Source organism: Ostrea edulis, chromosome 4 (genome assembly GCF_947568905.1).
Source record: "Ostrea edulis chromosome 4, xbOstEdul1.1, whole genome shotgun sequence".
NCBI lineage: Eukaryota > Metazoa > Mollusca > Bivalvia > Ostreida > Ostreidae > Ostrea > Ostrea edulis.
In genome coordinates, this window is record NC_079167.1 from 88,886,193 (window position 1) to 88,913,375 (window position 27,183).

General features: G+C 35.7%; 1 protein-coding gene across 4 annotated transcripts in view; it reads right to left on the reverse strand.

Annotated features, from left to right (window-relative positions):
* The window catches only part of LOC125669666 (glutamate receptor ionotropic, NMDA 2B-like), a 55,841-nt gene that overhangs the window by 1,063 nt on the left and 27,595 nt on the right, over nt 1-27,183 (reverse strand). For all 4 annotated transcript variants that reach the window (XM_056164191.1, XM_048904363.2, XM_048904365.2 and 1 more), the window contains 12 exons: nt 24,872-24,997; nt 21,819-21,958; nt 21,368-21,551; nt 19,608-19,737; nt 18,245-18,474; nt 16,790-16,937; nt 14,503-14,689; nt 13,519-13,644; nt 10,801-11,021; nt 5,000-5,160; nt 1,260-1,444; nt 79-314 (listed from right to left, as the gene is read on the reverse strand). In XM_056164191.1, coding sequence (XP_056020166.1) covers nt 79-314; nt 1,260-1,444; nt 5,000-5,160; nt 10,801-11,021; nt 13,519-13,644; nt 14,503-14,689; nt 16,790-16,937; nt 18,245-18,474; nt 19,608-19,737; nt 21,368-21,551; nt 21,819-21,958; nt 24,872-24,997 — 2,074 coding nt within the window. The remainder of the gene's footprint in view (nt 1-78; nt 315-1,259; nt 1,445-4,999; nt 5,161-10,800; nt 11,022-13,518; nt 13,645-14,502; nt 14,690-16,789; nt 16,938-18,244; nt 18,475-19,607; nt 19,738-21,367; nt 21,552-21,818; nt 21,959-24,871; nt 24,998-27,183) is intronic.

Genomic DNA, 27,183 nt, shown 5'->3' on the forward strand with positions numbered 1-27,183 from the left:
TTTTAAAATTTTGATACTTTAAATTCCAAGTGAAGAACTCTTATAAAGCTGTAGTTTCTATACAAAAAATCCACTTACCAAACTAACCAAAGCACAGCATCCACATTTATCGTACTTTTTCAAATATTTTCGACCGAATCGGAAGTACAGGTGCTCAAGTACAAGAAGAAGCCCTCCCAATACTATTCCAGAAGCTAACAGGATAAAAGCACTGGTGAAATTCAGCTCGCGCAGCCTTTGACTGGATTGACCAATCCGCTGCTTGGAATAACACGGACCTGACAACCAGTACTTCCGGAGTCTTTCAAGCTCACCTGGAATGATGCATTAAGATTTTATGGTGTTACATTAGGTACTAATAACCATAAAATTGTGTTGGTATACTTTTTCTGTAATTATAACACAATGATATTTATGAAACAAGAAGCCTACAGGCCTTTTCGGTCACCCGAGTATTAGTTAAAAGTATCGCAAGTTGCAACGGCTATGAAATCTAGAATAATTTTCTTGTTCTGTATATCTAAGCTAAATTGTAATATTCGGTAGCAGTATCAAACAGATTTGTTCTTAATACACAAACACCACGAAATTGTCCATACTGATGAAAGACTTTATATAATACGTTATATTAACACTATGACTATTTCGACCCGCCCTAGAGTGAAAACCTGGGATTGCAAAATTCATAATTTTGGTACATGAAAAGGTGAAGATCCTTTTCTGCTTTTCATACAGTAACAGCAAAATTAAAGAAGTCTTTCAAATGATGAAGACTATGATAATTTTGACCCCACCCTGGAACCAAATCCCCTACCCCTGGGGTTATGAAATCAGTAAAGAAGATATCATTGATTTTATATGTTTTACACGTAAACACGATATACTAAGTTTGGCCCCGTTCTGGAGTTAAAACCTCTACACATGGGGATAATAGAGGCCTTCATACTCTACATGGTAATGCATTTACTTTTTCTTACAAATATGGAGTTGAAGATTTCTGAAAATTGATCAATTTTTGGCAGTTTTTGCCCCGCCCCTAAGTCCTCGGGGTGCAAGAGTCCTGAAATACAATTTATGTCCCCATTGTCCGAAAAATGCTTTTTTTTTTCTCTCCCATGGCCAAATTTAAAAGAATGGTAGTTATCAAGAAGTTATAGATGTTCAATTGTGAACGCACGACGATCACAGACCAATTGCAATAAATCACCTACCTAGAAAATTAACCATTTAAAAAATAATCGACAAAGTTTTACATATACCGTCATCTTGTAGTTCTAGAATGAGTTCGTCCATCTCCTCTTTGACCTCCAATTTCCCTTTAGGAAAGGCCACGGCATAACCCGACATGGCGTATGGTTTACCAACCAGCATCAACTTACAGTCCTTATCAATGCCTACTTGGTATTGCAGAGGGGTGGCATCATAAATAAAAGCCTGAATCTCACTGAAAAACAGTAATATTCAAAATGTGAGAGAGAGAGAGAGAGAGAGAGAAACATCACAGCTAAAAACCATTACCGCAGTTATTTCTGTTCACTTTGAGATGCCAGTACTTTACAAATATTTTGTCTGTTTGTATATGATATTGAATTTTGTATATTACTAAAATGTCGTCCCTTTGTGATACAAGAGTGACAACAAACACCAAAACAAAAACAAAAACAAAAAAAAAAACCATAAAAAAAAAAAACCAACAAAAAAAAAAAACCCACCACAGATCTTTGAGTTTAAATAAAGCAATTATTTTTAGATGGGAAATAAGTTAGATTTCATTGATTCCTTTTAAAAAGCTAATAGATTGTCTTTAGAAAATGTTTACTGTGGCAAAAATAAAACAGGTATCGGTATGGATTATTGCAGTGTGTATAAAAAAGTAATTTTCATTCCAAATGGATGTATACTATTGTTAACACTGTAAATAAATGCCTCATTTGCTCAAAGTAAACATGGATTACATTTCTTCCAGCTAAAAAAAATTCTTGTCCATATGAGGAAGTTATTTTGAGATGCAATAAAAATAGAAATTCGCGCACCGGTTTACAATAACACAGTAAAGTGTTTCTGAATATTGTAGAAATCAGTTTATCAAAAAATGCCAAGCACCGCCAGGCTTCCACTTTATAATGTAATCATGATTTTAAAAAAAAATCATGGTTATGCTGCCCCCGTAAATCAAGAATTACATGACAGATTTATCATAATTATGGTTCAAGGAGAGGATTATGTAACAATGATTGTGCATTCAGTTAACTCGCTGTTGAAGAGGTTTATGATTAGAGGGAGGGGGTATTTGTTGAACGTGATGACAGAATAAGTAATATGTATTTATGATAGGGTTCCTTGGCTGGAGAATGTACATGTGCACATATACCTGATTATATAAATCAATCCCCTGGTATTTTATATTAAAGTGTGAAAAAAGGTGTTGCCTTGTAATATTTCATCCCAAGATTAAAACTGAAATCGAATCTTTAAGATATTCAAATCAATTTGATTTACTAATTGTTAATTACCAGTGATCAAAATACATGTATTACTTTGTTTTATCGTTATATATCATTAAAAAAGTTTGTTATTTTTCATTTATCCCAATCCGAGTTATCGAGATATAAAAACGTGAAAACTTGACACTTTTGACTTTTATATAGAAAACTGTTTACTGAGGGATGATAAAGTCTTATGTCTGTTTAAAAAATGCATAAATAAAACAGATTCAGTTAAGTAAACACTTACGTACATCCGCCATGAATATATCGCAGTGTTTAAACCACCTTAACATTATTATCATATGGATGAAAACATCGGTGACGCATTTCAATACATTAAGGTGGTCTGCATTCTACACATCCACACAATGTTTCCAATGCGATAACTTTTTTCCAAGAAATCTATATTCAGTGTTCAAGATAAAATGAACCATATGTTAGAAAGTATCAAACGAATGTAGTTTTACATTTTTAAGCACGCGCAAAAATGGTTTATGTTACATTTTGTTTAAAACATCTTCCCTAATTCTTTTCTTAAAGGGGCCCGAACCTGAGTTTTGTAATATTGACAATATCTTTAATTTTCACATAGAGGGGGGAATCATAAAATTTAAAGAGAAAGAATGGGAGTCTTAGTTACAGCGTGTTAAATGTGACCATTTTGCACTTAAAATATACTTTTGATTTTTTAATATATGCATAAATTGTTTTGTCTACTGGTATCAACACAACAAAAGCTACACAAATCAATCATAACATGAAATTAATGCACACGCATGACTAGTTCGAATGTTGAAGTTTAAGATTAAAAGAACAATCTAGGAGTGGTGGTATTGACAGTATTCTAGGAGTGGTGGTATTGACAGTATTCTAGGAGTGGTGGTATTGACGGTATTCTAGGAGTGGTGGTATTGACAGTATTCTAGGAGTGGTGGTATTGACAGTAATCTAGGAGTGGTGGTATTGACAGTATTCTAGGAGTGGTGGTATTGACAGTAATCTAGGAGTGGTGGTATTGACGGTATTCTAGGAGTGGTGGTATTGACAGTATTCTAGGAGTGGTGGTATTGACAGTATTCTAGGAGTGGTGGTATTGACAGTATTCTAGGAGTGGTGGTATTGACAGTAATCTAGGAGTGGTGGTATTGACAGTATTCTAGGAGTGGTGGTATTGACAGTAATCTAGGAGTGGTGGTATTGATAGTAATCTAGGAGTGGTGGTATTGACAGTATTCTAGGAGTGGTGGTATTGACAGTATTCTAGGAGTGGTGGTATTGACGGTATTCTAGTAGTGGTGGTATTGACGGTATTCTAGGAGTGGTGGTATTGACAGTAATCTAGGAGTGGTGGTATTGACAGTATTCTAGGAGTGGTGGTATTGACAGTATTCTAGGAGTGGTGGTATTGACAGTAATCTAGGAGTGGTGGTATTGACAGTAATCTAGGAGTGGTGGTATTGACAGTAATCTAGGAGTGGTGGTATTGACAGTAATCTAGGAGTGGTGGTATTGACAGTATTCTAGGAGTGGTGGTATTGACAGTATTCTAGGAGTGGTGGTATTGACAGTATTCCATGTTAGTTGCAATATCTTTTCTTAAAATTTAAGATAGAATATAAAAAGGTGGGAGTTCTAAAGTACTGGCCAAGACACTAGATTTTAAGAACCGGTGTTACATGTAAGTTTGGGGGAAAATATTAACACAATTAATGAATATCATCATTTAAATTAGTTCCAAGTCTCTGCTATGTGTATTATGAATTACAAAATTGAAATACCTCCCTAGGGATATAAATATCAAAACAATCTTTATGTATAATAAAGATCATGCAGATTCGATCATAGCTTTTTTTTTTAATTATTAAAAATCCTTCCACCACGAAATGTAGTCCTTTACAAACATTTTCTTTTTTTTTTGGATTGACATTAAAATTTCAACAGGAAAGGATTAAGTGAAGAAAAACATTGTACATATATTACATTTGGGTCAATATATAATACACATTGAAGTAGCACCTACACATTTGTACATGTAGCATCCTGCACGGTTGTTCTTAAAAGCTAAGAATCTAACTTGAGAGAAATACGCTCCAACGAATATTTTCATACACATCATACTTTCTATATTGAGATTCAGAAAACGTTTCAAGGAGAGATGTTTTGTGATCTAATTGCCTAGATGGTTAGCTCAGAAGGTTAACATGTCAAATGCTGATGTGTAGATCAAGGGTTCGAGTCTTAACAGGGGTTTTATTTATTTTCTTCAGGATACTTTCAACTAGTTTTAACTAAATAAGTTAAATTTAAAAGTTTTCAATTTCGAAGTATTATTGTATATATCATCCACTCTCCATCCATATAAGATTTCTCTAGTGTGTTGTTCATTGGATCACATATACACACCATTCTCTCACCAGAGACCGCGTTACGCAAGCTTCACATACACGCGAGGAGCGCACGGAACTCTAGGTAAAGAATGATATACCCACGTCATCAAATCACGTGACACTTACCCGATTCGAAGCAAATCAATGGCCTCCCTCACAGACTGGGTGTTAAACTCCTTCATGTACTTGTACATGGCTTGGTGGTTGTCTCGCAGGTTTTCCTCCGTACTGCTGTTGAACACGGTACCAAACTTAAAGGGAGGCTGATGAGTGAGTGGTGAATTCAGCTGAAATTTTAAAGGAGTTCAATAACAGAAAATGACATACATGTACGTCTAATGGCTACGGTTTTAAAAGAAGTGTCTGTAGAGATGTCACATTAGTATATCGGATAAGATAACGGTCCGTTTAAGGAAGGTGAAACTGTAAACGTCAATGATAGCCAGTCTTAATGACCACATGGACAAATAACACGGACCACTTGTGTCCACACCTGACTTTCTCTGGAGTTATGACTTAATGTAATACACAATACTTATAGTTTCTAATTTTACAATTTGTCATTAAAATTAATAAAACTTAACTGAACGATGGAATACGTGGTAGATATGTTTATCTAAGAAGTGAATTTCATTGTTACATTTAAACACATGAAGGTATGGACTGTGATGCTTCACGCCGGCACATACTTCGTGAAATGCAAACACGCGTCATGAAGTGTGGCGTCATGAAGCGTCCTGTAATTCATACCCTCATGTATTCTCAAGAATGAATTTTATTTTGATATTTACATCCTGCTTTTATTTCTATCGGAATTCCCACTCGTTAAAATAGACGTACTACGTCTACCAAGATCGATACATGCACTGTTCACATCACGAGGAAATGGCTATCATTACAATTTGTAAAGATATCAAACGCAAAAACATTACAAATATAAATATTGTTCTTTATTAATACTGTATACATATCTGTATTCATTTTTATCATTGTAAGGTATAATTCAATATTCAACAATAAAATGATGGAGCACATCTGAGATGGGGGATGCCGGGAATAGTTTTTCTGCTGATTACGCTTGCTATATAAATGAACCTGACTTTTACTACTCATAATAAGTAAAACCTGTCTATTTTCTATATCTATTTTCCCCTAGAATTTGGATCTGGGGAGTAATATGATTTTAAACATAGCATATAAGGGGGAAAAAAACAATACTAAGTACAATGCAATATATCACTGAGTTACAACAAATTTAACAATTTTTTTTTATTATAAGATAAATTTAAAGCAATACAAGCTGTAACTGACGGTAAATATATTGAAAAATAAAAGAACAAATATTGAACATATTTGTGATTAAATACATCCAACTTAATAGAATCAGAGTAAATCTGAAGCAATAAACCCGTCAAATCAGCAGAAAATGTTGATTCGTGAATCAATGTCATCCTGTCAGTAATTCTTGTTCTTAATTTCCGATGTGCATTGACCTCGGAGGTCACCACTCCGGAAAAAAGCGAAAGAGAGGCACTGAACACATGTCAGATTTGTAAACAATTTAACATGCCAATTTTATAGAAAATTCACTATCAAAATTTCATTTGAGTTGCACATTTGCGTAATTATTACTTTCTGACACTAATATAGTACTTCTTGTCATTCATGAAACAATGTAATATTTTAAACAAACGGAACGTGTAGTTGTTCACGTCAGTTTCCATCTTTGTATATGACGTCGGTCGCAGCAACCCGATTATGTTCGGCAATCATCGTTCCCATGTCCGTGTATACGACGCAATGGCGGTTTATACGAAACGCTCATTGTAGGTATGCTCTCAAACTATATTCTCTTGTTTATTTTGCTGAATTTTTCTTCAGATCTTGGGGATTATATCAGTTATACCGATAGGAGTTAATTGATGCATAATTGGATAGTTGAAAAAATGTCGTCAGTTACAGCTTGTATTGCTTTAAGGATGGTTTTGTCCCCCTCTCTGGTATATGTCTGTATGCATGTGTTTGCAGATTCATCAAATACGCCATATCAATAAAAACAGCATTTGTGAAATGTTGCTATAAAGCAAAAATTGATCTTCTTTTCGTGTCAAGGTGATTTGAATGTTGGAATTTGTTCATAGGAGCCTGGAAATTGTAAAGCAGACAGAATCTGTAATTTATTTACTAATAATTTTCTTGAGCATTAAATGATAATGATCTACTGCGCTGTAGGTATAGAATGGATGCGCAAACAAATTGAAATTGGCACGTTAGATGTTGTCCTTTAACATCATTGTGATTCTTCTGAAGGATATGTGTTGGAATGTTAATATTAGATGCAATATCATCCCTAGTCCAAACGGTGGTCTTCAAGACGATGCCTAACATTGTTTGTGTAATTAATAAATAAATGCAAGATTTTTCATTGTGAATAATTTATCAATAGAAAACAGCAAAAGTCCGATTATTGTTATTGTGGGGGTGATGAATTCTTTTCAAAAAAAAAAAAATAAAAAAAAAAACAACAACCAAAAACATGAAGCTTTTGCCATTGTTCAGAATATGTAACAATGTGATGCTGGTCGATTTGATTTTGCTGCAGATTAATATACCAGCAATGTAAATGATATACAGTATTATTTGAATAGTAATTTACATATTGTATGGCATATGATAATAAATTATTGAAGGAGAGGATTATCTTTTGTCTAATTGGCAATATCAAATCCAGATTATTTTCATTTGGTGCTGTCGGAAGATGTGACCACGATGGTACAAACGCTCTCACTGTACCAAACAGCATTTTCACCACTTTGCGCGGCACAAATCTCGCAATTTTCACGATCACTTCCATTATATCATACAGTAGTTTCGTATCTCTATATAATAACCAACCAACATTTTTTGTGGGGAAAAGAAAGAAATTTAATAGATGCATGGAATTGGAGTATAATATAACAGATATGGTATTATTCACATTGGGGTCCCACCTATAGGCGTGAGTTCTATAGAGATCAGTAATGTCCCGCCTATAGGCATGAGTTCTATAAAGATCAATATATGTCCCGCCTATAGCCCTATAGAGCTCAGTATATGTCCCGCCTATAGGCGTGAGTTCTATAGAGATCAGTATATGCCCCGCCTATACGCGTGAGCCCTATAGCGATCGGTATATGTCCGGCCTAGAGGCGTGAGTCGTATAGAGATTAGTATATGTCCCGCCTATAGCCCTATAACGATCAGTATATGTCCCGCCTATAGCCCTATAGAGATTAGTGTATGTCCCGCCTATAGCGATCAGTATATGTCCCGCCTATAGCCCTATAGAGATTAGTATATGTCCCGCCTATAACCCTATAGAGATTAGTGTATGTCCCGCCTATAGCGATCAGTATATGTCCCGCCTATAGCCCTATAGAGATTAGTATATGTCCCGCCTATAGCCCTATAGTGATCAGTATATGTCCCGCCTATAGCCCTATAACGATCAGTATATGTCCCGCCTATAGCCCTATAGAGATTAGTATATGTCCCGCCTATAGCGATCAGTATATGTCCCGCCTATAGCCCTATATAGATTAGTATATGTCCCGCCTATAGGTGTGAGTTATATAGAGATTAGTCAAAGGAGTTATGGACCTTGAACTTAGCAAATTTTAAAAGGATTTTACAGTTTTCATGGTTTTTTCGGCTAACCCTACACATGAACTTATATCAATGGGTTACAGATCAAGTTTGAATTTGGGGTTTCTTTGATTTTTTTGGCCAATTTTGAAATAGTTATGGACCTTGAACTTTGCAAACTTCAGTGATTTTTCAGTTTTCCTGAAAATTTTCTCTCCCTGCAGCTATTGATTAATTTATAAATGATCTTATCTCAAGGGTTTACAGGTCACGTTTGAATTTGGGCTTTGTTGACCTTTTAGAAAGTTATAAACCTTGACAGTAGCATATTTTACACCGGACATTTTGAACTATCCCTACCTACTGAATTTATACATGAACTTATATCAACGAGAAAGTTACGGACATTGAACTTGGCAAAAAATGCCACAAAACTGGGCTCTTTTGTGATGCTTGTCATTAGATAACACTTTTCAAGTTCTTGAAAACACTTTTAAGAATATTTCCAGCATTCTATATTTAAACGTTTTATTTGATTTTTACTTGATGCATGTAGATTATTTTGCATGAAAGAGTCTTTGTTGTGATATAAAAATTATCATTTACAGGTTAATGATATAATATAAAGATAAGCACCTGCTTCCTTCTCGTGTTCGTCTGCTACGCCCCTCAGTGAAAACATTTGTACCTTCGACGAAATCCAGATGCTACGAAACATCGATCCCGATCAGGAATTGTATCTTCACTAGTCCCAATCAATTTTCCAGCTGATGTAGAATTATGGTGTGGAGGGGTTTGGACTTCGGACTGAATAGGATGTTTGAGAGGCCGGGGTCATGTGATCCGATCCCGAATTGAAAGTGAAGTCAACCGTAGACAATCTTTAAAGCTAGACTGACTAAAGTCAGAAGTTACAAGCTTATGATTCTCCATTTTGAAAAGCTAAGAAAGAATGGGGTACATTGTCGAATTCAGTAAACATTGTCATACTGGTACGCAGTGAACTTGGTCAATTTACATGTTTGCTCGACCGACCGCATTTAGAAAGCCTAAAGACGTTAAGAGATTAACGAGATAAAAAGTCGTAAAAACGAGATAGATAATAGTCGAGATATGAGATAAGACGTCATTATTACGAGTTTTTATCTATATAATGAGATGACAATAATCAGTGTACGAGACTGGAGGAATAGTTGATCCGTATACTAGCTGCCTCGCAGTCACTCAGAAGAACCTCAAGTGACTTGTATATCAAATATGATTTCATTTATTAGAAAAATAAACCCGTTGATTAATTTCATTCTTTTATTACATATTTTTTCTTACAAGTTCTAAAGAGAGTTCGAGAGAATGCATTGAACCATAACTGTCGGTACTGCATATGTCTGAGGACTATTCTTTAAGGCGGAATGCTACGTCAGAGGAATTTGATGTGAATGAAATGTTGAGGACATGTACAATGATATTTGGAAGTTGAAAACTTTTAAATTCACCTTATTTAGTCAAAAAAGCAGTTTTAGTAGAAAGTAATCTGAAAGAAAAAATAAAATTCCTGCTGGACTCGAACCCGCGATTTACAGTTCAGCAGCTGACACGCTAATATTCAAATCGAAAAGGAATAGACAAATATTGCTGATATTTATATTTTCATCCATGTTTTAAAAGGAAGTGAGCCATCATGACGATGTGGAAGACCTCTTTAACTCAATTATAACGTCGAATTTGTTTACAACTAACAATGGAAGTACGAATTTGTCGAATTTGTTTACAACTAACAATGGAAGTACACCGTAAATACCGAATATGCATAATAAACGTATCGTGATGCAGGATACTGATATTTGGAAACGTTTTTACCTACAATATCTTGATCGATTGAAGTGATAGCCATTTCCCATTAATGTGAACAATGTGCGTATGAATCTTGAGAAATATAGGACGACTATTAAACCTTTTTACAGGCTGGGAATATTTCGATAGAAATGAAAGTAAAATGTAAATATCAAAAATAAATTTCATTTTTGATAATGTTGTTCAAGGAAAATTGCAATTTTCTGATGTTGATAACAGGTACATTATGTATATTATATTATGTGTAATGATATATAAAAAAAAATTATCAATACCAAAACATACTTATTTTATCATTTTTCTTTGTTACTAAGTTATATTATTTGAAGAATCAACAATCAAATATAAGATTGAACCTATAATTTGGAGGGGTGGAATTTACGTTAATGCTTTTACGTTAACAGACATAAAACAAAATCAGTCATAAAACTGAAATGAGATAAATAGCAAACCCGCCAATCCTTGATGCCTTCTAAGTCGTAGAACGTATTTTTGGTGATCATGAAAGCTGCCAGGTTAGCTGTGTAGCTGGCAAGGAATACCAGAGCGAACAGCGCCCACACGTTTCCCATGAAGCGGGCTGACACACCACGTGGATTGTCAGCTGATACAGCAGCACCAAAGAGCATGGCCCAAATCAACCAAAACGAGCGGAACAGGGAAAACGAATGCTCTGAAGAAGAAAAATGTTCAGGGAGATTATCACATGATATTCGTTAATCTCTGTTCAGGGAGATTATCACATGATATTCGTTAATCTTTGTTCAGGGAGATTATCACATAATATAAGTTAATCTCTGTTCATTTTGATTCATAAAATACCTTTTCATATACACACTGTATTAAAACTGCATTTTAGAGACACCATTTTCTTTTTCCCGCGATTTTAGGATTTGTTTTTCATTTGTATTGTATCCGAGGGATTGTTTATCTTGGTTTGTTACGGAGTCAAGTCAACTCGTACCCTGACCGACTCGTACCCAGGTCAACTCGTACCCAATAGGTCAACTCGTACCCTAATAGTAAAAGTCCCAAGAATCTGGTTACGAGTTGACTCCTCCTCTTCAATTGATGACAACTCGTACCTAAGCGATATGTCACTTATATGTGCATATATATTGCATTATGGGCAGATTCTTGGGTACGAGATGACTTTTGCCTTTTGGGTACGAGTTGACCTATGGAGTACGAGTTGACCTGGGTACGAGTCGGTCAGGGTACGAGTTGACTAGAAATCTTTGTTACAAAGGATTTCATTGGTCTAATCTTAAGTTATCCTATATCGAATTTGGTAATGCGCGAGGTGTTCAAGATGGTTTACACGAGGTCAAGTTCAGGAGCCATGTACTGTAAAAGTCAGTTGCGGATTTAAGGTGGGGCGCAGTCGCCCCCCCCCCCTCCCCCACTAAAATTTTCAAATCGTGGTCTCTTATATAGAAAAATGTAAACGATAGAAGAAGCAACCATTTCTTTCACTCTTGGAGAAATAAATGACAATTTGCTTTTATTTATTGAATTACTTTTATTGGGAGAACTTACATTATTTCCAAAAACCCTTAAAATTTGCGTCATCACCTTACCAAAAATGACAGAAAATAGTAAAACTGACTGCACAGGAGACATATTTCAAGCCCTATAAAATCCAGCAGCTTCCAAGGGCTTCGTCCCCTAAACCCCCACCAGGGCTTTCGCCCTGGACCCACTGGGAGCATCAAAGCGGCCCCCAAACCCCCTGCCTCAATTTGCGCCTCCTAACCGCAATTCCTGGAGCCGCCCCTGAAAGTAGTTATTTACGGGGGAATTTACACTAATTACTCGATCACGTAATAAGCGCGTTTATTTCCCCCCCGCGTATAGTTATAAATAATTGATATAGTATATTCAGTTACCGTGTATTTTCCCCCACGCGTAAATGGCGTAATGTTGGACGTGGAAAAACGTTTACTTAACCCCAACGCGAAAAACCATTTTTACAGTATTTGCCACAGCAAATGCAATGACGCGAAGTTCCCCCTCTAAAAATTCAACTGATCGCTTTTATGTACCTATTGCGAATAGCGATATTCAAACACTTATCAATCTCATGTTAACCAGTGGCTGATCTAAATATTTCTGAACGGGGGGATGCAGTAAACGGCTGGTTGTCTGGGGGCTGTGACCATTCGTGGGTCCAGGACAAAGCTCTGGTGGGGACCAGCGGACGAAGTACCCTGAAACTCTAAAAAAAAAAAAAAAAAAGATCATATTTGTGAGAGGTTGCGTCCGGCTCTGGATCATTGTTCAACTGGTCGCGGTAGCTCAGTGGTATATCGTTTGGTTCGTGACCAGTAGGTCGTGAGTTCGATCCCCGCTCGTGCCATGGCCACGTCAAACCTAAGACGTAAACATAGGTAGTGATTGCTCCTTCGCCACACGCTTGGCATTTAGAAGTGAGAATCATGGGTCTTTCGGATATAACCTTATAGGCAGAGATCCCGTTCTGCGACAGGTGTTGGCACATTAAAGAACCCCTTCACCCTGCTACGACCCAATGCGCTAAGCAGAGGTCTACATTTGTGGTACTTCATGTCTCAATATGAATTAAACATTCTCAAAGGGACTTTGACTAATGAAATCCTTCGTAACAAATCAAAATAAACAGCCCATTGGATACAATACAAATGAAAAAATTTACAATGCAGAATATATATATATATATATATATATATATATATATATATATATATAGAATACAAATGGAGAGAAAATTATATAATACAAATGTAAAATATAAATGGAATATTATACAACATAAATGAAAAATCATAAAATAGAAATGAAAAAATACACAATACAAATGAAAAATTATACAATATAAATGGAAAAGATCAAATACCGTAACATTTGACATGCCATATGTCAGATTACCAGAACTTCAGTTATTTTACAACAAACAAACAAGATTTAGAACGTATCAGCATAAAGGAGTCGTTGGCGTGGGAGGAAAACGAATTACCCGCAAAAAGCCCACGTGTCCGATCGGGCGACAACCATTCCTCGCACAAACAACCACTCTTAATTACGAGGAATCGAACTGGGATCGCAGCGGCCAAGTATTTCTACATGTACCACTGCGACACCCAAACACCCACATTCTATGCATCCCTGACATAAATTTACCTGGTAGTTACCTCGCATTGGGGTCCTGCCTTGATCCAGCCCACGGGGACTCAGCCACTCAAAGGTAAAAATGGAGGCCCCTACGGAATGCACACTGATGAAAAGGATAAGGCACCATGCTCCGTAGTCATACGGCTCTGTCAAATAAAAGAAATGTACGAAAGGGTACACCTTACAGACAGATGGACTGAGTTGGATTAATGTTAGGTTAGTGTCAAATACTCTGTGTTGTATCATTACATCTTAAGGATGAGTAGTACTGCGCCACATCATGGGTACTTCCCGTTTAATTCTTAAGAATTTTCGAAACAATTTTTCATTTGTAAATTAAATTGCTGATTAAACATGCAAGTGTCATTGAATCAAAGACTCTTCTCTCCGGATTTTTTCATAATCATGCTGCACTTAAAAGGTGGATTTTGAAAATATATGAATATCAATCTCTATGAATATTGTATGTATCACGAGTTTTAAAGAGTTATTTTCCGTGTGTATCACAATTGGATAATCTTATCAAAACACTACACCATTAAATAAGAAAATACTGATTTATCGATTGTTGCTTGATTGGCAAAACTTTAGGACTATGAATACAATGATTGAAAAAGTACAACATTTGTGTAAAGTTTTATCAAAATCCATGGATTATGTAAGAAGCTATGAGCTAATATTACTATTCTAAGCAACGCATAACCTTTAGTAGACTTTCTCCAAAAAGATTAGATCATATGCAAGTTTTGCAAAAAAAATCCATTAAACAATTACATGTATATGAAAAAGATATAAGCTCGGACGGACAAACAAATGAACAAAGCGGCTATACTATAATATCTCCCATTCCCCCCCCCCCCCCCCCCCCCGGAAAGCAATATCATGACACATCTTAGCAAGTCAAGTGTCCGATTCATTTACTGTAAGCGAATCGGACACTTGACCTGCGAAGATGTATCATGGCTATGGTTAAAATAATTTCATATACACATCAGAGCACCAACCTAAAATGGCGTATGCTGAAATAGTGTCATTTCGCAGAGATACAATGATGGACGTTCCAGTTTCCAGATATGGAACCGTGAACTCTACGGCCTCTGATCTGCCGGGTGTAATCTGCAGTGACGTCAGAGCCATGTCAGCCCCGCCATCTTGGAGAATCTTGATTAGACCGTTCCATTTACCCGTCTTCTGCAAATTGAATAGTTCTTTTTATAAAGATGACCATGATGATGATGATGGTGGTGGTGGTGGTGGGGATGATGATGATGTTGATGATGATGAGGTGGTGGTGGGGATGATGATGATGATGATGGTGGTGGTGGTGGGGATGATGATGATGATAATGATGATGATGATAATGATGATGATGGTGGGCGAAGAGAATATTGCCTCTTTATACCGATAAGTACATCGTATTGGGGAAATTTGTCGACAATATTACATACATCGGCTTCGTACTGCGTTATGTTGGAAGAAGTTGTCAAAAGTTATGTCTGCCGTGTGTACACGTAATTACAGATCTTAATGTTTCGAACAGAGCCATGCAGTATTGTGTTGCTGGTAAACTATTTACATACATGCTCTGGATAGATTTGTAAGTCGCTGAAAATACAATTCCTGGTGGAGACTGCTATAACACATCCTTTGATTATGTTTATCCTAACCCGTAACAATATACGGGCTAAACTGTTAGAAATGACAGCGCTTGAATTTGTTTTGATATTTTTGTAATTTGTTTCGACAACCTCGTATCAATGAAAGAAGGTAGAACCTTCCTTGTTGGGTTTTTTTTGTAACTTTATGGTCCATAGAATCTTTCCGTTGATTAAAAAATCTTATATAGCTGATTGAAAAGCCAGTGTTTATTTCATTATTTTTACAGATCTTAACCTGGCTTATTATCTTGCAGTCAGAAAACAACATTTTCTTGGTACAATCTGCAGAATCTGCTACCGGTGCATCAACGGAATTTGGATGTGAAATTCAGATTGCGCAGTAGTAAATTGCAATCCGCACACATTTGATGGATGACAGATGTAATGAAAAGAAATTAGCCAATTTTTTCCCGTTGCTTCATCATTTCAAAATGTGCAAAATTGTCAATCAGTTGTTCCTTTACAATTGAAAATAGATTTATGCCAACGATGAAATAGCAATATGTGATTTACTTTCTTTTGTTAAATTACCCTTCAAATTTAATTATAATTCATTAAAAATTCAGAGGAACGATTGGTATATTGCTAATTTAAATCTTGGAGTGTAGACTGCGCTGATGATGATCTGAGATTATGCAAATTAAAAAAATCAAAATCTTCATTTAATTTGCATAGGAAAACTGACGAGAAATGGACGGCATACCGCATCAGCGAAAGTGTTTCCAACAGTAAATATTGTTGAATGCATTTTATTTATTTTCTTGTTTATTTTCATTTGATAGCGATGTCATTAAATATACTACGCGTGAAATCTGCTTCATAACGAAGGCAGTTTCCTCTGCCATCCTATAACAGAATTTGCTGCGTTTGATTCCAAAGTATTGGATGGAAACCAACAACCCATTTTCAGACCCGTCTCTGTTTTACACCGTTTGCCAAACATTTTTGTAAAAGAACTAAATCTGATAAGCAAACAACGGCTTAATCCATTTTTTTTTTTTAAAAGTCCAAATTACTGATTAATTGTATATTCCTTCAAGTAGCAATGCGACTCAAATTCACATGCGACGAAACGTATTAGTCAACATTGATAAATTACGATGGGGTGCTAGTAACAATTTTCACTGAGAAATTATTTCCACAAAATTGAGAAAAAAATATATCGTTTTAAACCTCTTTTGAGAATCTAATTAGCAGTTAACTTTTTCTTACTTCACAGTTCATTTCAGTTGTCCATACATATCGTCTCTAACCGCCGCGGTGGTCTACAGGTTAGTATATCGTCTCTAACCGCCGCGGTGGTCTACAGGTTAGAGCGTTCGCCCCGCATGCGAAAGGCCGTGGTTCGAATCCCGGCCGCTACAGACCTTATTCGTTAAAACAAGTAGTGACAGTTTCATCCCCAAACGCTCGGCATCAAGTGTGAATGTCACGGGTCCTCTGAGATGACCTTAAAAACGGATGTCCCGTATCACAGTAGGTGTGGCACGCTAAAGAACCCTCACTGCTCAATGGCCGTAAGCGCTGAGCAAAGACCTTTTGAAGCCCTTCATCGGTCTTGGTGACGTTTCCATATGAGTGAAAAATTCTCGAGAGTGAGTTAAACAATATACAATCAATCATATCGTCTCACCTGATCTTTGACGCCACAGGTTCGATCTGGAACCTCGAACAGGTCATAATCAAACTCCAGACGGGTTTTGAATATTTCGAGCAAATCAATACTTAGACCAGCACAGCACCACTGAATAGTCCCGTTAGCCACAGTCGGATCATCGCCACTGTTAAAAGACAATGCCCCAGAAATGGTGTAGATCGTCTTAAAATACTAAGCAGTTGTCCAAGGCACAATGTACTTGCAAGGTATAAAACAAAACCTTGGTGTTCACATAAATTTTTCATTAGCAACATGGATTTAAGTAAGGTGTAGTAAAATAGACTAGTAAATTACCACCACCCCAGTCAACCTAATTTCAACAAAAACTACCAAATGCAAAGTACAAAAGTCAATTCCAAATTTCCTCTGTCTTTTCTTGGTAGATATTTATTATGCTTTTTTATCACGGAAGTTTTCGAGCTATTTACCTTCTGTTGAGGGAACTATATTGGCATATAGACAAGACTGCACTCGTGTAATTGACAATTGTAATGACTAATTGCTGATCCATTTTGGGAGGGAACATTTATTCTAATATAGCCTAGGGAAGGATGGTGAACAAGAAACTCATATAATAAGTGTGGATCGTGTCAGTGTTTTACCTTCCCCGTACAGAGAAATGAACGGATTTCATAAACAAGAGTTCGGTTTTATAGACTACTTGAAATTTGTTACCATGACAATACAATAAAATTTGTAATATCTCTTGACAAAATTTTGGCAATAAATTCAAAAACATTTATTGGTCGATTTGTTTATATACAAGAGTTTTATCATACAAAATCACGTGATATGTCTAGATATAGTGAGACTCAAAGATGTACATTTAATTTCAGTCAAAATCATTGGTTTAATATTACAATGTAATGATACCATGTCTATGTCGTACGTCCTTTGATGGTTTCATTTTATGAAGAAAATTTTTTCACTAAATAACATATTGAACCTTCCAAGACTCATGTATTAATACCACGCATTGTTCTGAATACTTACTGTAAAGTTCTATTGTAGCCTATCCTACACAACACCGCTGGGGAGTACACGTTCCCCTGTTCTGAATACTTACTGTAAAGTTCTATTATAGCCTATCCTACACGACACCGCTGGGGAGTACACGTTCCCCTGTTCTGAATACTTACTGTAAAGTTCTATTGTAGCCTATCCTACACAACACCGCTGGGGAGTACACGTTCCCCTGTTCTGAATACTTACTGTAGAGTTCTATTATAGCATATCCTACACAACACCGCTGGGGAGTACACGTTCCCCTGTTCTGAATACTTACTGTAGAGTTCTATTGTAGCCTATCTTACACGGGACCACTGGGGAGTACACGTTCCCCTGTTCTGAATACTTACTGTAAAGTTCTATTGTAGCCTATCTTACACGGGACCACTGGGGAGTACACGTTCCCCTGTTCTGAATACTTACTGTAAAGTTCTATTGTAGCCTATCTTACACGACACCGCTGGGGGGTTACACGCCCCCCTCTCGTTTCGCTTGGTGTACATAACATAAGGTTCCTCCTCCAGTGTTGCTATGGAGAAGTACCTCCTCTCAGGTCTACCCCGGGGAGGTAACTTTCGGTCACCCGGCCACGTGATCCCATGCAACTCTAGTTTCGGTTTGAGAGTCCTATTATCTGCATACCAACGGCCAATCTTTGAAATAAATATTTGCATTAGTATAATGTTAGACAGATGAAGGAATAGGTGTAAAGTGTGTTTATTTGTACAAATAGTAAAACTATTTGAGATAGGAGATGTTATCACCTAAAGGGCGGTGTTTGAAAACCATGAGTAGTTTTTTTTTCTTTCATCATCTTTTTTGGCAAGTCCTTTGTGGATCGCATGTTAAATGTAGGAATACTATAAGGGTTTTCGAATTCGAATGTAAATGAAAATCCAGTCATACTATAATTAACTTTTGTAGTTACGGCTGTATAGTGTAGGTTACACAATATTTCAGAGTTGTCTTTTTCTTTTCTAAAGCCCCATTTTATATCATTTTCTTCGTGCCGACTTAATTTTCGTTGATTCCATATCTACTCGCTGTTCACTTTAAGATAAAGTTGTATGGTCGGAATTTCGACTGATTTTTCCATCTTGTAAAAACGTTGTTAAATCATCGCATTATGAGAATGTACGACATGTCATTCATTATTTTACCTGTTTTGACCAGAATTATTTGATTTTAAATTGGTGTTTACAAACAACCATCACTCGGCCATTTCAAGTACAGTCACGTGTAGAGTTCAGACTTTCAGATAATCGGTGGTCTTATCTGTGTAAAGCTGTGTACTTTTTTGTTTTACAATAGCACTGTGCCACAAGTTTAAGAGAAATAAAGATATCAAATACCTTAGTAATTCGTTGTTTTACTCTCTTTCTATTGGGATTCCCCTGATGCGTGTGGGGCTATTTATAGACGCCTAACAGACAACGCTTAATTTATGCGTACCCGCTATATTTACTTTTTAAATAATCATCTCACCGTTGTCTTTTACATGCAATTTTTTAAGCACGTAATTAAGGGGGAAATAATAACTTTAAAAACTAATTAGTTTGCTTTAAAGTAATTATGTACAAAAATAGTACATCGATATCAGATCATACAGCTTTATAACTTACAAACACATAAGTATATGAGTACTGCCATGGAAAATATAATATATGGATTAAACCGTGGAATTAAACTGCTGCAAATATACAATGTATCATTTGAACCTAACAACAATTTAGTGAAGGTAAGGCAGGAATTCTCGCTGCAACATTTCCCCCTATATCTGCCATACCTCTCCCCATCCATTGTTCCTCCCCATGGGTTGGACATTAAGAATGTTCAGTTCTACGTTTCTGCTGAGGCCGTTTTCGTCAAAGCTGATCATATGTCCGCTTCGTCTGTTCTCGTGAGATCTCATCAGGCTGCAAAGAATATATATATATAGCTTGTGGTGTTAGGCGATTGAACTTATGAATGTATGTATATATCTATGTTTCATTGAGAACTACTATATAAAAAATGAAATTACAATATACATATATTGACATGCAAACACAAATAATTTCGTGGATTCCCGATCCTATAGGAAGAATAACTAAATATAACTACATGTTTGATATTTACAATCTCTTAGGACTCCCATGTACAATCTATCAAAATACCGAATCATATTAATCAACTTCACTCCCAAGTATCAATAGATTTAGATCATAGATGAATACAAATTTGGAACTTTTCTTAGTTTCTCTGGTCTTCAATCAAGAAACCAATGATGTTGTTTTTTTATGAGACATACGTGTATAATTCACGTCCCCCGTTCAATGATGAGGTTTTTTTTATGAAACATACGTGTATAATTCACGTCCCCCGTTCAATGATGTGGGTTTTTTATGAGACATACGTGTATAATTCACGTCCCCCGTTCAATGATGTGGGTTTTTTATGAGACATACGTCTATAATTCACGTCCCCCGTTCAATGATGTGGGGTTTTTATGAGACATACGTGTATAATTCACGTCCCCCGTTCAATGATGTGGTTTTTTTATGAGACATACGTGTATAATTCACGTCCCCCGTTCAATGATGAGGTTTTTTTATGAGACATACGTGTATAATTCACGTCCCCCGTTCCATGATGTGGGTTTTTTTATGAGACATACGTGTATAATTCACGTCCCCCGTTCAATGATGTGGGTTTTTTTATGAGACATACGTGTATAATTCACGTCCCCCGTTCAATGATGTGGTTTTTTTATGAGACATACGTGTATAATTCACGTCCCCCGTTCAATGATGTGGGTTTTTTTATGAGACATACGTGTATAATTCACGTCCCCCGTTCAATGATGTGGTTTTTTTATGAGACATACGTGTATAATTCACGCCCCCCGTTCAATGATGTGGGGTTTTTATGAGACATACGTGTATAATTCACGTCCCCCGTTCAATGATGAGGTTTTTTTTATGAAACATACGTGTATAATTCACGTCCCCCGTTCAATGATGTGGGTTTTTTATGAGACATACGTGTATAATTCACGTCCCCCGTTCAATGATGTGGGTTTTTTATGAGACATACGTCTATAATTCACGTCCCCCGTTCAATGATGTGGGGTTTTTATGAGACATACGTGTATAATTCACGTCCCCCGTTCAATGATGTGGTTTTTTTATGAGACATACGTGTATAATTCACGTCCCCCGTTCAATGATGAGGTTTTTTTATGAGACATACGTGTATAATTCACGTCCCCCGTTCCATGATGTGGGTTTTTTTATGAGACATACGTGTATAATTCACGTCCCCCGTTCAATGATGTGGGTTTTTTTATGAGACATACGTGTATAATTCACGTCCCCCGTTCAATGATGTGGTTTTTTTATGAGACATACGTGTATAATTCACGTCCCCCGTTCAATGATGTGGGTTTTTTTATGAGACATACGTGTATAATTCACGTCCCCCGTTCAATGATGTGGTTTTTTTATGAGACATACGTGTATAATTCACGCCCCCCGTTCAATGATGTGGGTTTTTTATGAGACATACGTGTATAATTCACGTCCCCCGTTCCACGAAGAGGTGGGAATGGATTCGTTGCACGTGAAGTCCGGTTGTAGGACTCGTCTTTTTAGTTTCTGAAGCGCCCCCACCCACGTGGATACGCCTATCTCAACCGCCTTTTTGTACACTGAGTCAACATATTTGCTGTCTGTAGTTACGTCACTCACACCTGAAATTTTCATAAAAGTCGTTTTCTAATTTCATTAGAGTGGAAATCAATAAAGAAACAACTGCTTCACTGACAAGCATTTTCGAAAATGTTCAGAATCTATAGCTATCTATCTATCTATCTATTTATCTATGTACATGTATATATATATATATATATATATATATATATATATATATATATATATATATATACCTTAGTCAATCAATCTTTATTAAAAGCTAACAAGTATTTTTAATAGTATATCTAGTTGAACAAAATATGTACCTATTGTTCCCAGTGGAAAGGACCTCGACGTTCTTTTGGTAGGAATTCCGATACTCTGTGACGTCAGTATCCATAAATACTTGTATGACGTTAGTCCGGCTTTTTTCGCAGCGTCCAACAGATTTTTTGCGTTTTCTGAACTATGAATAACCATAGATATAATAAATCTAACAGTTAACTAATGGGTATTTCAGGGAAGTAGTGAACGATTCAGATATAAATATTAGTTATTTTGACACGAAGATTTAAAGTACTTTGTTTTACTTTAGGTAAAATAAAACCATGTACAGTAGATGGAAAACCACATTTCGAATTCGCTCGTTCATGAATGAGAGAGAGAGAGAGAGAGAGAGAGAGAGAGAGAGAGAGAGAGAGAGATTGTTTTAGATACTGTTAAAACGGCCAAACTTCTTTGTGTACAAATAGATGTATGTCTAACCTGGTCTGTACTCATTGATTCTTTATGCAAGAAACTTTCACAGAAAATAGGCATTTTACGTCCTCTGCAAACTTTTATGTCAAATGCAGCATTATTGAAAATTTATAACACTGTTATATTTCCTCATTTTAATTATTGTTGCACAGTTTGGTGCTCAGCCAAAAACAGGGATTTTATTGACAGACTTTTTAAATCACAGAAAAGGGCAGCCAAAATTATATTGAAGGTGAAAGTAACTCAGACTTCTACAGCTGATATTTTTAGTGTTCTTAAATGGATGCCTTTTCATGATTATTTTGTATATAGAAAACTAGTGCTTGCTTTTAAGGTTCTTAATAACATGACACCAGAATATATGAACGTTTTTAGTTTTGTCAGCCAAGTTAGTTCCAGAACAACAAGAAGTAGCGATAGTGGCATTTTATATTTACCAAAAGTTCGAACTGGATATTATAAACGGTCTTTTAAGGTATCCTCCACAATTTTATGGAATCAGTTGCCCGAGTCTGTCAGAAGCTGTGGTTCTATTCCATCTTTTAAATCAGCATATTTGCAGCATTATTACTCAAATAAGTGATATATAGATATGATGTATATGTTTATTTTTCCCCCAATGATATCGTGTGTATATTTTATGTATATATTTTATATTATATTATCTATTTTTCTATTATCTCATTTATCTGTCTGTGAATATGTTTTATACAGGACCACAATGTAAACTAGTCATTTGTACTAATTATGCTATCCTGTCTAAATAAAAGAATTTATTATTATTATCATGAGAGAGAGAGAGAGAGGGAGCAACACATCAGGAAACTATTTTCGCAGAGAGAGAGAGAATCATGTTCACAGCTGTGTATTGCCATCTTTTATCAATTTTGTAGATGCTCTCTCTTTCATCAACAAGTCATTAATTATATTATACAGAATTTTTGAACAGTAATCACCTGCTGGCGAAGAAAGAGGCACCGCTATATCAATTATAACCACATACCGAATCAGATAACATGATTACCTCAGTTATAGAAAACAAATGAAGGAAATTCAGGTCAAGTCAAAAATATGCTCTCTCTACGGAAATACGCATTTGTAATAGGCTTACAATGCACTTTATGTGAGGTCTTTGAAATTCTTTAGAATTTGGTAGCTCCTATAACAACTCTTGAAACAAGTCTTCAATTACACAAAGATAAAGTTCTAGTGCAAGTCTTCAATTACACAAAGATAAAGTTCTAGTGCAAGTCTTCAATTACACAAAGATAAAGTTCTAGTTGACCTACCTTTAAATGGTAATATTGATAAAAATCAAGTCACAGTGTATCGTTAAATATGATATCAATACAAAATAAAACATTTGTGTTTCTTACTAGGGCATCCAAAGCGAGTTCCATTGTTACTATATATAGTTATGCCATCTCTGAAACTCTTTTAAAATGTTCAGTACGCCTGACTCCTGCAACTTTACTGCTATGTGATTATAAAGAGTATTGTATCTGGGTGTTTAGGGGTAAAACCAGAAAATTTTAATCCAAATCCGATCACTTTCTGTTTGCTATGATTGAACAAGGAAAATAATCTTCACAAAAGTATGGATTTTTCCAACGTTAGATCGATGTGTCTTAACCGTGTTTCTAATTGCTATAATGAATATATACGGCCGCTGTTTCTGCTTCAAAATGAAAAACAAGAGAGAGAGAGAAACAGAAAAAAAATGAGGAAAAATTCATTTAACCTCTTTTATATCAACAAATACACTTAATTCGTTGATAAATGTAATGCGTCCATGTAATATTCTGAACAGTGGCGAATACCATGATAAATGTGTAGAGAAAAAGCATAACTGTTCTCTCTTTCTCTTCGAAAAAAGATTTTATATATATATATATATTTATATATATATATATGTGTGTGTGTGTATATATATATATATATATATATATATATATATATATATATATATATAATGTCAAAAAATGAATGACTGAAGAAGACCGGTAACACGGTCGAAATATTTCAACAAAGTGTTTAGTGTTACATGTATATATATAATATTTATATATATATATATATATATATATATAAATAATAAAAACTCTAAACACTTTTTAGAAATATATCGACCGTGTTCACGGTCTTCTTCAGTCGTGTTATATATATACATGTATATATATATATATATATATATATATATATATATATATACTATACTATACTATACATAATGGATTATGAATATTTCTTTACAACAGAAATAGAGAAGACAGGTTTATGCGGTGATAATATATCAATGATGAAATCAGGGCGGAGGTTCATTTAGCTCCATACTGTGTTTGCCGTCCTGTCATGTGATAGTTTTACAATGACTTAAAATTAGTGAAGTTCGAAAATCAGAATCGGGCACTTTAGAAATTGTTGGTATATTATTGTGTCACTATTCCCAACAGATGATTATTTAGTTTTGGCTGGTTGAATTGTGGGAGCTAGGAGCTTTATGGTTATTTAGTTTTGGCTGGTTGAATTGTGGGAGCTAGGAGCTTTCTTTGAACAATACCAACCTTGACCGTAACAGTTAATTCCAGATTTTCTTTACGAAACTTGGCATCATACATACTGCAATAAGAAGATTCTGCTGTCCTTGGGAATTTGTGTTTTGAAGAATTGAACTGCTCTTTGTATCATGACGTCATCAGATTCATCCTCAACGCACTCAAACAAGGTCTCCTTCATGATTTTAAATCTGAAATTGAAAGTTGAAATTGATGAGGCTTCACCGTATAAACCTCTTTTAACTGCTGAAGCATGAATAGACATATAATTGCAAAAACCTACTAAAACCTCTTTTAACTACTGACTGTTCTATATATCTACTGGTCTAGGTACAGAATCCTTATCTATAGTTAGTACAATGATTTCATGAATATCATCTACCTTGTTCAGAGTTGTATTCAAAATGATCTATGAAAGGTGAAGACAACGAACAGTGATCAATCTCATCACTCCCAATTGCAGTACAAAATAGAGAGTTTGGCAAACACGGACCCCTGGATATACCAGAGGTGGGATCAGGTGCCTAGGAGGAGTAAGCATCCCCTGTCGATCGGTCACACCTGCCGTAATCCCTACATTGTATATCTTGATCAGGTAAACGGAGTTATCCGGAGTCAAAATCAGTGTGCCAAGAACGGCCTAACAATCTGTATGAACACATCAGACAGCATTTGGCCCAATGAAAGGTTGTATTGGAAAACTAGATCGTTATAACAACAATAGAATTTGCGAAATGCTGATTTTAAATGAGACTGTTGTAACCCCAGCACCATCAACCTGTTTCTTAGTAGCCTGCTTCGATTTAAAAACTGATCATACGCAAAACAACAAGCTCTTGCGTATCGAATCAGTTGAGATATATATACACGACATTCAGGTGATAATGGAATATGGCTACATAAATTAGGAAGTTGATGGAGATGATGAAATCATTCCGTGTGTCATGAGCTGCTACTTTGCTGTTAATATCTACTTTCAATAAAATATCGAAGTATTAAAGCAGAAGTGGAGGACTCTGTGGTATCTTTTGTTTCGGATTCACAGGAATTTATCGAATCGACATATGAAAGAAAATTATTATTGTTAATAGACAAAACGTCGTCGATATATCTAAATGATAAATTGAACGTCACAGCAAGAGCTTTTTTCTTCTCGCGTAGAAGTTTTAAAATAAATTCTGCTTCATAAGTATATAAAAAGAGGTCAGCTAACAAAGGAGCATAATTCGTGCCCATGGAAATCCAACAGACTATTGGAAGACCTGATCACCAAAGACTACGAAGATATTGTCAATGAGGAACTCCAAGATATTTTTTTATTTCAACTTCAAAGTACTTGTACGTGGAATGAGAGTGGTGTTAAACAAATTAATTTTTTGGATGACTGATCACAAGATATGAATATTTCCTTTTTCGAATTTTGTTGAAGAAGCACTGTTTATGATGTCAAAAAGTATAGTCTTTAATTTGTCGTGAGGAATGGTCGTGTAACGTGTTGAAAAGTCGTATGTTTTGATGTTGTTGGTTTGTGAAAAGTTTTGCGATTTCAAATTTACTAAAAGTTCTGTAGAATTTTTTAGAATCCCCATTTGATTAACACCCCTTCTGGCATATGTAATCGAACGGTATGTTTAAAGTTTCTCCTTCACTGCTCTTAATATTTTCATGAGAAGCAAAGACAGGGTCTTGGTAGAACATTTACTGGATCCAGCAATGTATCTTTGTAAGGGTTTTTATAAAGTTTAGGAATCCGGTAATCATAACTCATATTCATCCGACCCATTGACTGGAATATTAAAGTGTCTAAAACGAAAGCATGGTTTTGAAGAATTTCATCGTTTGAATGGGCAGTTGAAGTATACGTACGATTAACAAAAGTGGAAGTGTTTTGCCCAAAATTATACATGTCCCACAGTCCAAAAATATAGAATAGGACATGCTAACTCTAAACGGCTTCATAGTAAAATTCAACATTTCCTATTATATCAATGGTATCCGGTCCTATGTTATTGCCAGACTGCTTGAGATACAACAGACCCATTCATACATCTTAACAAGTTACGGATTGAGCAAAGTTAAGTTTACAATCAACCAATTCTAGTCATCTGAAGAATCTGTCCTTAATCTGGAATAATATCATAGCGCATTTCATAAAATACGGATGTATATTTAATTGTTGTGATAAAATTTAGAAATTCATTTCAAAATTAAAGATTATCTTCTTTATTCATAGCTCTTAACCTCAGACGAATTTGACTCCACTTTTTGGCACTCTGTTTTTCCCTAAAATAGCTCTAGCAAGTTTATCGTTATTTTGGATTTCAAACATTTCGGTTGAGCATCACTGAAGAGACATTATTTGTCGAAATGCGCATCT